This window comes from Camellia sinensis, chromosome 9, assembly GCF_055761805.1.
Source record: "Camellia sinensis isolate YWXY chromosome 9, ASM5576180v1, whole genome shotgun sequence".
Classification (NCBI taxonomy): domain Eukaryota; kingdom Viridiplantae; phylum Streptophyta; class Magnoliopsida; order Ericales; family Theaceae; genus Camellia; species Camellia sinensis.
The window spans coordinates 3918138-3930047 of NC_138969.1; the positions used below are offsets into that span (position 1 = coordinate 3918138).

Sequence of the window (11910 nt, forward strand, 5' to 3'; positions counted from 1 at the left end):
TTTTGACTTTTGTGAAAGAAAAAATAAAATGATTATGAATCGAATGTGCTATTTTGTGTTAAAAATTTTATTTTACCATTTTATGACTAAAATAGTCAAAAAATTAAAAAATCTACCATGCCAAACGAAAGCTTAGTCACAAACATAAATAAGTGGAGCATAATTTTTTCACCAATCATATTCCATTTCAAATGTCAAGATCTTGATGAAAACCCTCACAAATATGAGTCCGGATCCTCTCTGGCCAAAGGATCCCTCCGGTCCTCCGGTCAAGGGCCACGATTTGGCCACGTGGCCCTTTAAAGATCTACGGCTCAGATAAAAAAAAAAAAAAAAAAAAATTCGTTTTTCACCAAAAACTTCTTCAAATCATCTAAAAAAAATCTGAACATCATTAATATCATCTTCAAACTTAATTGATTATTCAGATCATCTAAAGATGTTCAAATTTCATCAAACGCTAAAAAAAATCTTCAAGATCATATTTGAACATCAATCTAAATTGATAAAATTTGAACATCATCTTCAAACTTCAAACTTCAAAATTTGAACATCAATCTTAATTGATTATCAAACGCAGATCTGTGATAAAATTTGAACATCAATATCATCTTCAAACTTCTTCAAACTTAATTGATTATTCCCCTCAACATTTCAGTTCCGTTTTTTTTTTAAATTGATATTTCAATACAGATCTGTGAGTAAATCTGTAAAAAAAAATCAGATTTCAAATCTGCATAAATTTTTTTCTTGAAGATCATCAATATCTGCAGAAAAATCTGCAGAAATTTTTTTTAGTTTTGATGCAGATTTCTGTGTTGAAGATCATCAATATATATTCTTGAAGATCATCTATCCATTGTTTTTCAGAAATCTGCATATATATTCAGATCATCTAAAAAAAATCTGAACATCTTCAACATCATCTTCAACACCTTCATCATCTATCCATTGAAGATCATCAAGATCATCTGCAGAAAAAACGCATCAAATCTTCATTATCTTCAACATCTTCAACATCATCATCTTCAACATCATCATCATCTTCATCAACAACAAAAAAAAAAAAAATTCATCTGCAGATCCGGATCTACAAATCTTCATCATCTTGATTTTTCTTCTTTTTCTTCTTCCAAAATATCTGCATCAGAAAAATGCAGGAAAAAAGAAAAAAAAAAAATGCATCCTCTGTTCTTCTTCCATTTTAGAGAAACGAAACTCTTTTTTTTTTTTTTTTTTTTATCTGAGCCGTAGATCTTCAAAGGGCCACGTGGCCAAATCGTGACCCTTGACCGGAAGACCGGAGGGACTTTTGGCTGGAGAGGATCCGGACTCCACAAATATGTAATGAGTCTGATAAAAGTCCGTTAAAAATCAACCTCTCCACGCAAGACGAACCATCTGACAGGAGTTGAATTAGCTTAGCAGCTCAACTGCCCAGTCTGTGCCATTTCTTGCTCGCACGCTTAGTGGGGTGAGGAGTGGGTGAGGTTAGGTTAGTAGGAAAATGAAACCTATTGCCTAATCAGTCTACAACCAACTTAGGTAAATTAAACTTTTTTTTTTTTTTCTGGGATAGGATTTGGTAGACTGTGCGCCTCATTGGGTAGAATAAAATATAAAGCATTAGCTTAGAAAATACAAATAAGTACCTTTGTTGAAACATCACAATTTACATTTTTTGAAACATAACATTGTTTAACCAACCATGCATACATAGATAGAATATATATATACTAGCGTATGCCCGTGTTTGAAGGCACGGTACAATTAATGATGAGATTAAAATATAAATCAAAATTAGAGAGGAATGTATTCAAATTAACAAAGCTTAACACATAAATTGCAAGATCAATTCCACCAACAGAAATGATGATCAATACCTCAATTCCACCAACAAACTTGAAGATATATCACTCTTGGGCCAAACAAAAATTTGGCTATCGTTAGAATTAGAATATAACCCGTGACTTAAGATATATCACACCTGGGCCAAAAAAAAAAAAAGTGGAAAAATACCAAATAGAAACATACCAAACAGATAAAACTACATAATCATTCTGTTTTGGAGAGGTAATTTTCGAATTGGGTAAGAGAGAGAGTAGTAGAATCTCATATAAGCTTATCATTTAATTTTTTACTTTTTAGACAAACAAAAAAAGAGATTAGTTTTTGGATATAGAAATGGTAAATACTAAGAAATTGACTAAAGAAAATATAACACACACATCTATTCTAGAGAGGTTGATAATGTGGGTGGTTGTTGCTGTTGTTGTTGCGGCGGCCGCGATGGTAGAGGTGTATTGGTGTTGGAGAGAGGACGCGAGGCAGAGGAACACTGCAGAGACCATGATATTGACAGAAGATGGTGAGGAGGATAAGGCCAATTGACAAATTATGAGTTTGGCTATCGTTAACATTCTGCTTTTATCATCCATGGACATGCTGCACCACAATTCGTGAAAGAATGAATGGATATCTTATGCGGCAGAATGGTAATGTCATAGCGATCTGATATGACCAGAGATGAAAGATTAGGAGAGGCTACTTCCATGAAAAGTAAAGCATGAATAGGGATTTTCATTACAACGAATACTAACTCATGATTATAAAATCGATCTAATTTTTCTTATAAAATTTTTTTTATATAATAAAATATTCAAATTATAAAACCAGACTCACAATAGACCCGGCCATACAAAGGTCTTAATATTTTCTTAAATTCATATTTGAATAAGACTAAAACAACTGTATTTCCTCGTGTATGAGTATGACTACTACCTCTCTTATAGCGTATGCTCGTGCCTAAAGGCACGGTGTAAATAATATTAAGATTAAAATGCAGTTATAAAAATATATTTAATAGACTGTACTCTACAATTCCAAACAAATCAAATATAAAAAAAAATTAAAATATCAAATAATGCACACCAGCCAGTGCTCTGCAATTTAAAAGAAATTAAAACTTAAATGCACACCAGTTAGTGCTACTGCTGCTAATCAAATTATAACTACATAAGAACCAAGTTTGACTGACAAAAAATATAAACAAATAAATAAAATAAAATCCCAATCAACAAATCCAATTGTATAATTGCATTGTGTCATGATTTAGAACCAAGTTTGACTCAAATGCAACACCACACCTCATTACCAAACTCTGGATACTAATCTTAAAATGCAAGCTCCCATAGAGAGAGTGAGAATATTTTACAAACAAAGGGACATATTTATAATTTACCCTTTTTTAAGATTTTGTGAAAAATTGAGAATGGAGATTTAGAGGGCTGTAATCCATCACATTCTTATAGTATATTGGCATAGTTTTTAAATTTCTTTTGTCTGGAAACTGACCAATAACAATAGGCGAAAAGATAATCAAGTGGTTTACTATTAAATCTAGGATTACATCTTTTTTTAAGACAGGTCCCTAGGTAATCAATGAATTTCAATCAAAGAAGATAGAGAAACAATTGCTGGATATGAGTATCCTAACAATTGTTAAATGCAAAGCAAAGCACTAACCAACAAACTCAACTTCAGAAAAAGTTTCGGATGTGTAATGACTTCACATCAACCATCTCCTCATCCTTAAATTCCTCCCTGAAATATATTGAAAGCATTCCATCAATTAACCATAAAATAATAATAGTAATAATAATAATAATAAATAAATAAATAAAAACTGTATACAATAAATGTTAATGGTGTAAACAAATGCATAGTAATTGAAGGGGAACACTAACACACTGGGTATAATAACAATTGGTAGAGACCCAGCCTTTCAAAGAAAGGGTCATGGGCTTGAAGCTCTATTCATGGGGCTATGGCAGTGTAAAAATGAACTGGTGCACGGAGCAATATGCTATACTATTCAATTCACTTAATTCAATTCAAAGAAACACATAAATATCCCATAAACACATAAGTAACTTAACTTTCAATATATTAAGAAGTTTTAACGTTCAATATATTAAGAAGTTTTAACGTTGTCCCTCTGTTAAATGCATTCACACAAACCTAAATATCTTGGTTTTGTTAAGCATTTTAGGACATCAAAATAACAATGGGAAGAGTCTAAATAACATCAATATCAACTGCACAAAGAGGAAACAGTGGATTACTCAACTGTAAGGAAGATGGCTTACCAGGAACAACAGTACCAAAAATGCTCGATTGAAACTTTGCAGAATTCAGATTGCGATTGAAAGACGACACCTGAAACGAAATAAAACAATAATAATAACAACAATGAGAGCAATTTCCATGTTGCACATTGCAATTCATGAGTAGTTAAAACTAAATGACATAATGTGGAAACAAAATTAGAACAAAAATAAATAAATAAATAAAAATAAAAAATACACATACAACAGAATTAGGTCAAATTTTTATTTTTGACAGTTATTTTGATGTTAAAAAACAAATTCACTCTAGATTGAATGCAAGGCAACAAACCAGAGATTGGTGGGGAAGTCAATTTTCAAATATAAATGAGTGGTCTTCTAGAAATGATAAGATGGAATTTTTAAATGATGCCAACTTCTTTCAGATCTGTCAGCATATGCAGAAGCAAAAGCCCCATCCACGAAAAAGTAGTTCACGTCATCTACCACCGCCACAGAATTATAGTATATGCCAGCATATCAATATAGAGCACTATCAAACCACAAATGGGCGGTTCAATTTTCAAATTCGAATGAGACAGTTTTCTGAAAATGATATTTGGGTTCAATTTTGAAAGGATGCCAACTCTGGTCAAGCCGCTAGTAATGAAAACACGGTGATAACAGAATATCTGGAAGAAACAACTACACACAATCACAACACAAACAGAAATATAGGGTAGGAATTACTGGAGAGATCGTAGGCCAACAAACTTCTTCATGTGGCAATTCATCTCAACACACGTCACGGTATTTGAGCAATATAAATGTAGGGAGAAGTGACCTTTGATTTTTTATATAGATAGAAATTTTTTTCCATGCAGAAGTTGGTTCAGTTGCAGTCTAATTCAGTGCATTTTTCAATATTATTGTCTATCTGCCATCTTAAATATCAACACATCATGAGATGATACTCACCTAATGGTCTTAAATGCAAATCTATAAGAAACATGCACACAACAGTGCCAATGAAAATCATGTCAACATTATTACTACATCATAATTAAGACGAATGGTAAGCCTAGCATATGTTCTTCTTTGGGATATGTTTAACTTCAAACCTAACTTCTCTCAAAGTTAAATGCATATAAAGAAAGGTGGGGAAGGGCCTTTCCAGAAACATAATTATGGTTAGCGCAAAGACTATAATAGAACAACAAAAATATTTCATCACATTATTTGAACCTCCATAAAGCAACAAAAAGTTGGAGTTTTTCAGTAAACAGAACCAAATAACCACCAAACATGAACTTTGTCAAACAAAACTACACGACAGACAATTCATGTTACAATTAGCTGAAAAACACCCGAAAGCTATAAGATCAAATAAATCATCAAGACTTACTCTTTCAGATTATAAACCATTTGAATCCAGATGAAAGAAAAAAAGCACACCCAGAGGCATGAAGTAAACCAAGGATTGAATGCATAATTACATCTCCAAGAGGCATGAAGTAAATTATTGACTGTCCATCATGCTTTGACAACAAAAATTGTGGCCAAACTTTCATGGTCTGCAGAACTGCTCTTATTTTAGACAATTGAACACTATTTGAGAAGGGGGGGGAACATTGAACATTATTATAATTTTTGTATAAAAAAAAAGGGGTAAATTTAGACTGTAATTTAATTGGTAGAGAGCACTTACATGTCAATGAGGAGATATCTCAGATTTGAATCAATAGAATAGTTTCGACGTACTATGATAATCTAATTCTATTAACTACCATCTATCTTATTATCTAAGATATAAAATAAAAATAACCCCAAAGAAATTTTTTTTTTAAAAAAAAAATGAAAGGCCACATAATAAAATGGTAGAAAACCAAGCACCAAAGGATAGGAAAATCCGCAAAACCCATAAAAGTATACCCAAAATCCTATATGCATCTAGAAAATTAAAGAAAAACAATACTCACAGTGAAAAAGTTTCATAAAAAGTTTCATAAAATGTTTGATAAAATCAACAATCAGAACATTTTGTTAATAAAGTTTGGTTATCGAACATTTTAGTAGAATGGTTATCGAACATTGAAAAATTCTTTGATACACATGGTGGTTTTGGTTATAAAATAAACATTGAAAAAATGTGTAACATGCACCAGAATTCTAATGATTTGTGGCTCTTAGTTATAAGATTTTGTGATGTTCAAATTTATGATGAACTTTGTAGTGTTTATGGTTATAACCCATGGTGGTTTTGGTTATAAAATTTTGTGATGTTTAATTATAAATTTAAGTGGCCTTAGTTATGAAGATTTATGATATTTTTTTAAGATTATAACTTTGGATGCATATCATTAAAAAGCTTTTGGGGTGTATATAAATTTAATATGACTTACTTGGTCATTCTATCAAAGACTTGCAATACATGACTTATTGGGTCATTTTATCAAACACATGTGTAATGATCGTAATTGATTTGAGTCCAGTAAACTCACACCAAAAAATAAAAAAACAAAACAAAAAAACATGATTGGTTGTTCAGGAAATGGGTTCTAGTTGTGTGCCTATATATATTCCCCAAAATCAAAATAAAGAAAACTTATTGGGTCATTCTATCAAACACTTGCAATACATGACTTATTGGGTCATTCTATAAGATGAAAAAGATGGAAAAAAAAATATGACAACACACTAAGGGTTTGGTAATGCCACAAGCCATGCCTAGTAATTTATCTTGCTCTGAGTATATATATAACATACAGACATACATACATCAATACAAACAAATGTAACATGTTTGTATAATTACAGATAGATTTATGTAAATATAGTTCATTAGAGAGAGAGAGAGAGAGAGAGAGAGAGAGTATTTTTATCTCATGAAGATGAAGGTAGGATGTGTTTCTGCATGCGCATTTGAGCAGTCCATTAAAATAAGCAGGTACGATAGTTTCTGCTGTTTGGGGCTCTTAAAAAGACAAAAATAACAGCATTATCAGCTCATTTACTTCTCCTACCATTTATTGAGTTGGTATATCAGTTTTTTTTTATTATTTATTATTGTTTAAATTCTTCAATTATCTTTGTTCAATAACACCATTATTTTTGTTTAATTACTTTTTCTTTGGGGTTTATTTGGCCATTTCATAGTGGTCTTGGGTACCACTTCTTTTGTTGCATGTAGAGATCATCTTCGCACTTCTAGCTTCTTGAACTTAACATAGAGGTACTGCTTGGCTTACCTTTTAAGGTATCATAGTTGCTCAAATAGTTTGAGGGTTTCAACACATGTTAGTTCCAATATCTGTTATTAGAATCTTACCATTCACGATCATGCATAAATATTTGGATGAACCTATTTTGAGAGATAATTGATTCGCAGGAGTCAAAATTTGATTCATAGTTTACAATTCATCTTATTCTTGAAACTATCGGTTTGGATAGATTTCGATAAGGTTTACTTTTTTTCTTGGTGACAATGTCATAATACAACTTCTAAATGTCTTTACTTCGAGAATAACCAATACTTATGCATGTTTCAATATCATTTTGGCAATGAGAGGGTTTAATAGGATCCAATCACATCCTCTCAGAACCAACAGGTTTTTAACATTTTTTTTCTTTCGAAAATGTCAAAATACATCTTCAGAGGTTTTGAGCTAAGCATACACACACTGCAAATTGTTTTTGGTTTTAAAATAAAGGGTACCCACTTACTCTTTATTCATATTCTACTCTATTTAGTGTTTCTACTCTATTTAATGTCAAGAGAATATATTATGTATTTAAATAACTTTATGTTTAGCAGGATATAGACCCACATCTCTTGCTATGAAGGCAATGCCTTTCTAATTAGAAGTTGTAATTATGTCTTATAAGAACTATTGTAAAACATGTGTCAAATCAATTTATTTTATTTATTCATATATATGATTGTTTAACATCGTCTTTGATTCAATCCATGATTTGCAAAATTCGAATTTTGATTTACAATGCAATTCTTGATTTGATAACTATTCCAGCTAAAAAATATGAAATAGTATAGCCTTACCCAGCCCAACATTAAGTGTATGCACCTATAAATATTAGTTCAAACCTAAAATGTAGAAAAAAATTTGAGGCAACCCAAATTATCTGACCCAAAACAGAAATAAAAAAACAGAGCTGTCTAGATAAATAGACCCCAAAAAAAAAATAATGGCAAAATAGGCAACCAAAACAAACCTTCCCAACCAAAACAAAAAAATGTCTAGATTAATCTCCATAAAATTGTCCCATTTTAATACAAAAAACTATCTAGATTAATCCCAAAAAGCTATCTAGATTAATCTCCAAAAATGTTCGATTTGTTGATTAATATGAGAGAAAACAACAAAGAAAAATTCTTTACCTCTGTGGATTTGGAGGAGGGTTCGCAGATCTGACTGTGGTCTTCAGATGATGGAGAGAAATTCTTTACCTCTGTGGATTTGGAGGAGGGTTCGCAGATTTGATTGTGGCCTTCGAATGATGGAGAGAAATTCTTTACCTCTGTGTCGGAGCCAGAGAGATTGAGATGGGTTTGTTGGGGCAGTTCAAAGGAATGGATGAAGAGAGAAGATGAAGAGAGTAATGTAGAGAGAGGGATTGAGATGGGTTTGGGGCGGTTCAGAGGAATAGAGAAACAGAGAAGATGAAGAGAGAAGAGAGTAATGTAGAGAGAGAGAGACGTCTGTGTTCAAAATTTGAAAGAGTGTTGAAAACTTGAGAGAATTGTGTGTGTGAGAGAGAGGGAAACTGTAAGGTGATCAGATATTGTGAGTCATTGGATTAGATTCAATCTAACGGTATATGTATTGACAAAGGGACAAAAGTCCCATCAGAGTAAAAATCTGAGCTTCCTTATTATAGGAAAATGAAACTTTATTGCCTAATCAGTCTACAACCTATTGCCTAATCAGTCTACAACCAAGAGAGTAAAAATGAAACCTATTGCCTAATCAGTCTACAACCAACTTAGGTAAATTAAACTTTTTTTTTTTTTTCTGGGATAGGATTTGGTAGACTGTGCGCCTCATTGGGTAGAATAAAATATAAAGCATTAGCTTAGAAAATACAAATAAGTACCTTTGTTGAAACATCACAATTTACATTTTTTGAAACATAACATAGTTTAACCAACCATGCATACATAGATAGAATATATATAGATATATATATATATAATTTATTCTCATGGCATTTCTTCACATAATTACAAATCAACTTTCCAATAATGGATCAATCATTAGTCATATATATATATATATACAAAAGTGATTGAGATGATTAAAAAACACATCACTAATAGCTCTAATGAGCTGAAAAATGTAAAAAAAAAAAACAAAAAACAAATAGAAGAGACAAACATCACATCACATCAAAGAGAGCCACCTCATTAATGTTTTCTTAGTGCTTCTTTTTTAGTGCTCTCAAGTATTAATTTATATATATATATATATATATATATATATATGTGGTACATCAAGCCCATTTGGCCATGAGGGACATCAAGCCGGCGCCTAGAAGAACAGCAACATAGGATTTGATTTGAAGGTGAATGCTAGCTTGTAACTTAGGACCCATGAAATCAGCGGCGAGGAGATCAACCAGAGCCATGTAGATGAGAAGTCCAGCAGAGGCGGCATTGAGGAGTCCAACGGTGATCAAGGAGATTGGACTGTTTTCTCTGTAGCTGTTTGACAACGCCATCCCTAGTGCTATCCCAAATGGTGTTGTTACAGCGAAGAAGAATGCCATCACTGCCTTCTTCATCAACTTGTACTCAGCCTATATATACATATACACAATAACAATTACATGTACAAAAAGTAGATGAAGTAAGCGTGGCGTCAGACAAAACAAATAAGATAAAGGTTGGTTTGGGAAGAATTTTTTTAGTCTAATTGTTTGGTTGGAAATAATTTTTTGACTTATTTATTTTTTTGCGAAAGAAAAATTAAAATGATTTTGATTTGGATGTGACATTTTATCTTATTAACTTATTTAGCATATTATGTCTTTTTGTATTTTTTAATCCTAACCTACTTGCCAAATCGCAGCAAAAATAGACACAAAAAAAAAAGAAAAGAACGTAATATATGAAGCTATAAAAAAGAAGGTATATAAGAAGCTATATAATACATATACATGGGATAGCTTGACCGGTCCAATTAGGCTCATGGGACCATTACGGGTCATAATTTAATGATTTGATTTGTTCATTTGATATGATTTTGTGTTTAAATCATTCAAACAAATATTATATTAATTCGATAGTCACATATTTTTATCATATTTGTTTTTACAAAAATTAAACAACGAAGTATGATTTTGAAAATAGAGTGCTTATTTTTTTTATGACAAATATGATGAAATCATGTAACAATTGATTTTTTCATAGATGATGTACATATATAAACTTACAAAATGAATAACTCAAATTGTTAGATTAAAATATGTGATGAATCTTATATGTTAAAATAAACCGGTCCAATTTATAAGACTGAATAAAAGTTGACCCCATATATAAGATGCAAGTACAAAAAATTAAAAACTTAGCAGAAATATAATTAGCTGGAGGATGCAACCACCAAGGCCCATTCCTTCAAACATTTGATGGAAGCATAGGGCAGCCACTAGTGGCTTTATGGTGCAAGTGTTGTTTGAAGCTCCCAGTGCTAGCCCTATCACTATTGAATGAACTATGACTCTCAATTCCAATACCTGCATTACTCACTTTTAGTATCTTAAAGAACATCCTTGAACATATAAACTTGTGTGTCAAGTCAACATGTAACAAATGTAAACAATAAAATAGAGATGCACACTAAAATTATTAAATAATTTATTGTGAATCTGTAGGGAAATTGAGATGTAAGTAGAAGATGTTGGAAATTAAATGTAAAAGTAGAAAACTGACCATGGCAACCACTCTATACCGCAATAGTTGTGTGCCTTGGCTTCCTTCCTTCACCGCCGCGCCGTCGTGTCCACCACCCACCTCTTCCTCCTCGTCTCCTCCCTCAACCACCACCTCACTGTTCTCCGGTATAACCCCACCACCACCTCTATTCCTCTGGCTATACAAGCTCGTCGCTATTGAATCCACCATAAGAGTCCCAATGGCCGAAAACATTGCCACAAAACCACTGAAAGGAAACTTGTGCCATGGCTTCTCAGGCAAGCAACTCGACGACAACATGTCAAAAGAGTCCGGTAACACGTGCATGAACCCGGTGGCTAGTATGATTCCGGCTGCAAAAGCCTTCACGATCACGAAGAGGCTGCGATCAGGCCCGAGAACAGGGATGGAACGGGTGAGAAGAGGCGAGCTCACTCCTATCATGCTGGTCACTAGTATGGAGGCAATGGCAATGATTTTGAGTGGCAAAGCCTTGGACTTGTCCACGCAGTCGCTGGACTCCAGTGAGCATTGTTCAGGAACAACGGAGACAACTTGGGATGTGAAGATGGAGATGAGGATGAAGAAGACGGAAATGATGAGCTCGAAAAGTGTTTGTGTAGTAGCCATTGACTTCCTTCTACTTGTACGGCTTTTTCACATAACATGTCTTGGAGACCTATATATAGATACATGTGACATCATGTCACGTGACTGTCAAAAACGCAACAAAATTCCTTTGGGAAGTGTCAATTAGGGCCTATGAAAAAAAAATAAAAAAATAAATCTTTTATGTTGAGTAAGGATATTTTGATAATTTTAATTTGATTTGACACCATAAATAAATATTAAACTAAAAAGTAAAAAGTCAATTTT

The 11910-nt window shown here is 32.6% G+C and overlaps 1 protein-coding gene and 1 long non-coding RNA gene across 4 annotated transcripts; both read right to left on the reverse strand.

Moving 5' to 3' along the window:
• Window positions 1-1783: 1783 nt before the first annotated feature.
• LOC145798454 (uncharacterized) lies at window positions 1784-8864 on the reverse strand. 3 transcript variants are annotated; one of them, XR_014339320.1, is made up of 4 exons: window positions 8503-8864; window positions 4149-4218; window positions 3526-3603; window positions 1784-2445 (listed from the first exon to the last, which is right to left on the reverse strand). It is a non-coding gene; the product is annotated as an uncharacterized LOC145798454 (long non-coding RNA). The 3 variants fall into 3 exon arrangements; XR_014339321.1 differs by having other exon boundaries at window positions 1784-2511; XR_014339319.1 differs by lacking the exon at window positions 1784-2445 and having other exon boundaries at window positions 3376-3603; window positions 8503-8862.
• Window positions 8865-9367: 503 nt separating this feature from the next.
• LOC114295157 (fe(2+) transport protein 1-like) lies at window positions 9368-11669 on the reverse strand. Its single transcript, XM_028239352.2, has 3 exons — window positions 11053-11669; window positions 10709-10856; window positions 9368-9922 (listed from the first exon to the last, which is right to left on the reverse strand). The coding sequence occupies exons 1-3, from the start codon at window positions 11662-11664 to the stop codon at window positions 9615-9617; spliced, it is 1068 nt and encodes a 355-aa protein (XP_028095153.2). The 5' UTR covers window positions 11665-11669; the 3' UTR covers window positions 9368-9614.
• Window positions 11670-11910: the final 241 nt, after the last annotated feature.

What these genes read in the sequence shown, in the direction of transcription:
- LOC114295157 (XM_028239352.2), bottom strand. Translation starts at nt 11,664, where the DNA reads ATGGCTACTACACAAACACTTTTCGAGCTCATCATTTCCGTCTTCTTC. An exon ending in GGTATAGAGTGGTTGCCATG is followed by an intron (nt 10,857 to 11,052) that starts GTCAGTTTTCTA and finishes TGAGTAATGCAG; the next exon opens with GTATTGGAATTGAGAGTCAT. An exon ending in CCTTGGTGGTTGCATCCTCC is followed by an intron (nt 9,923 to 10,708) that starts AGCTAATTATAT and finishes ATATGTATATAT; the next exon opens with AGGCTGAGTACAAGTTGATG.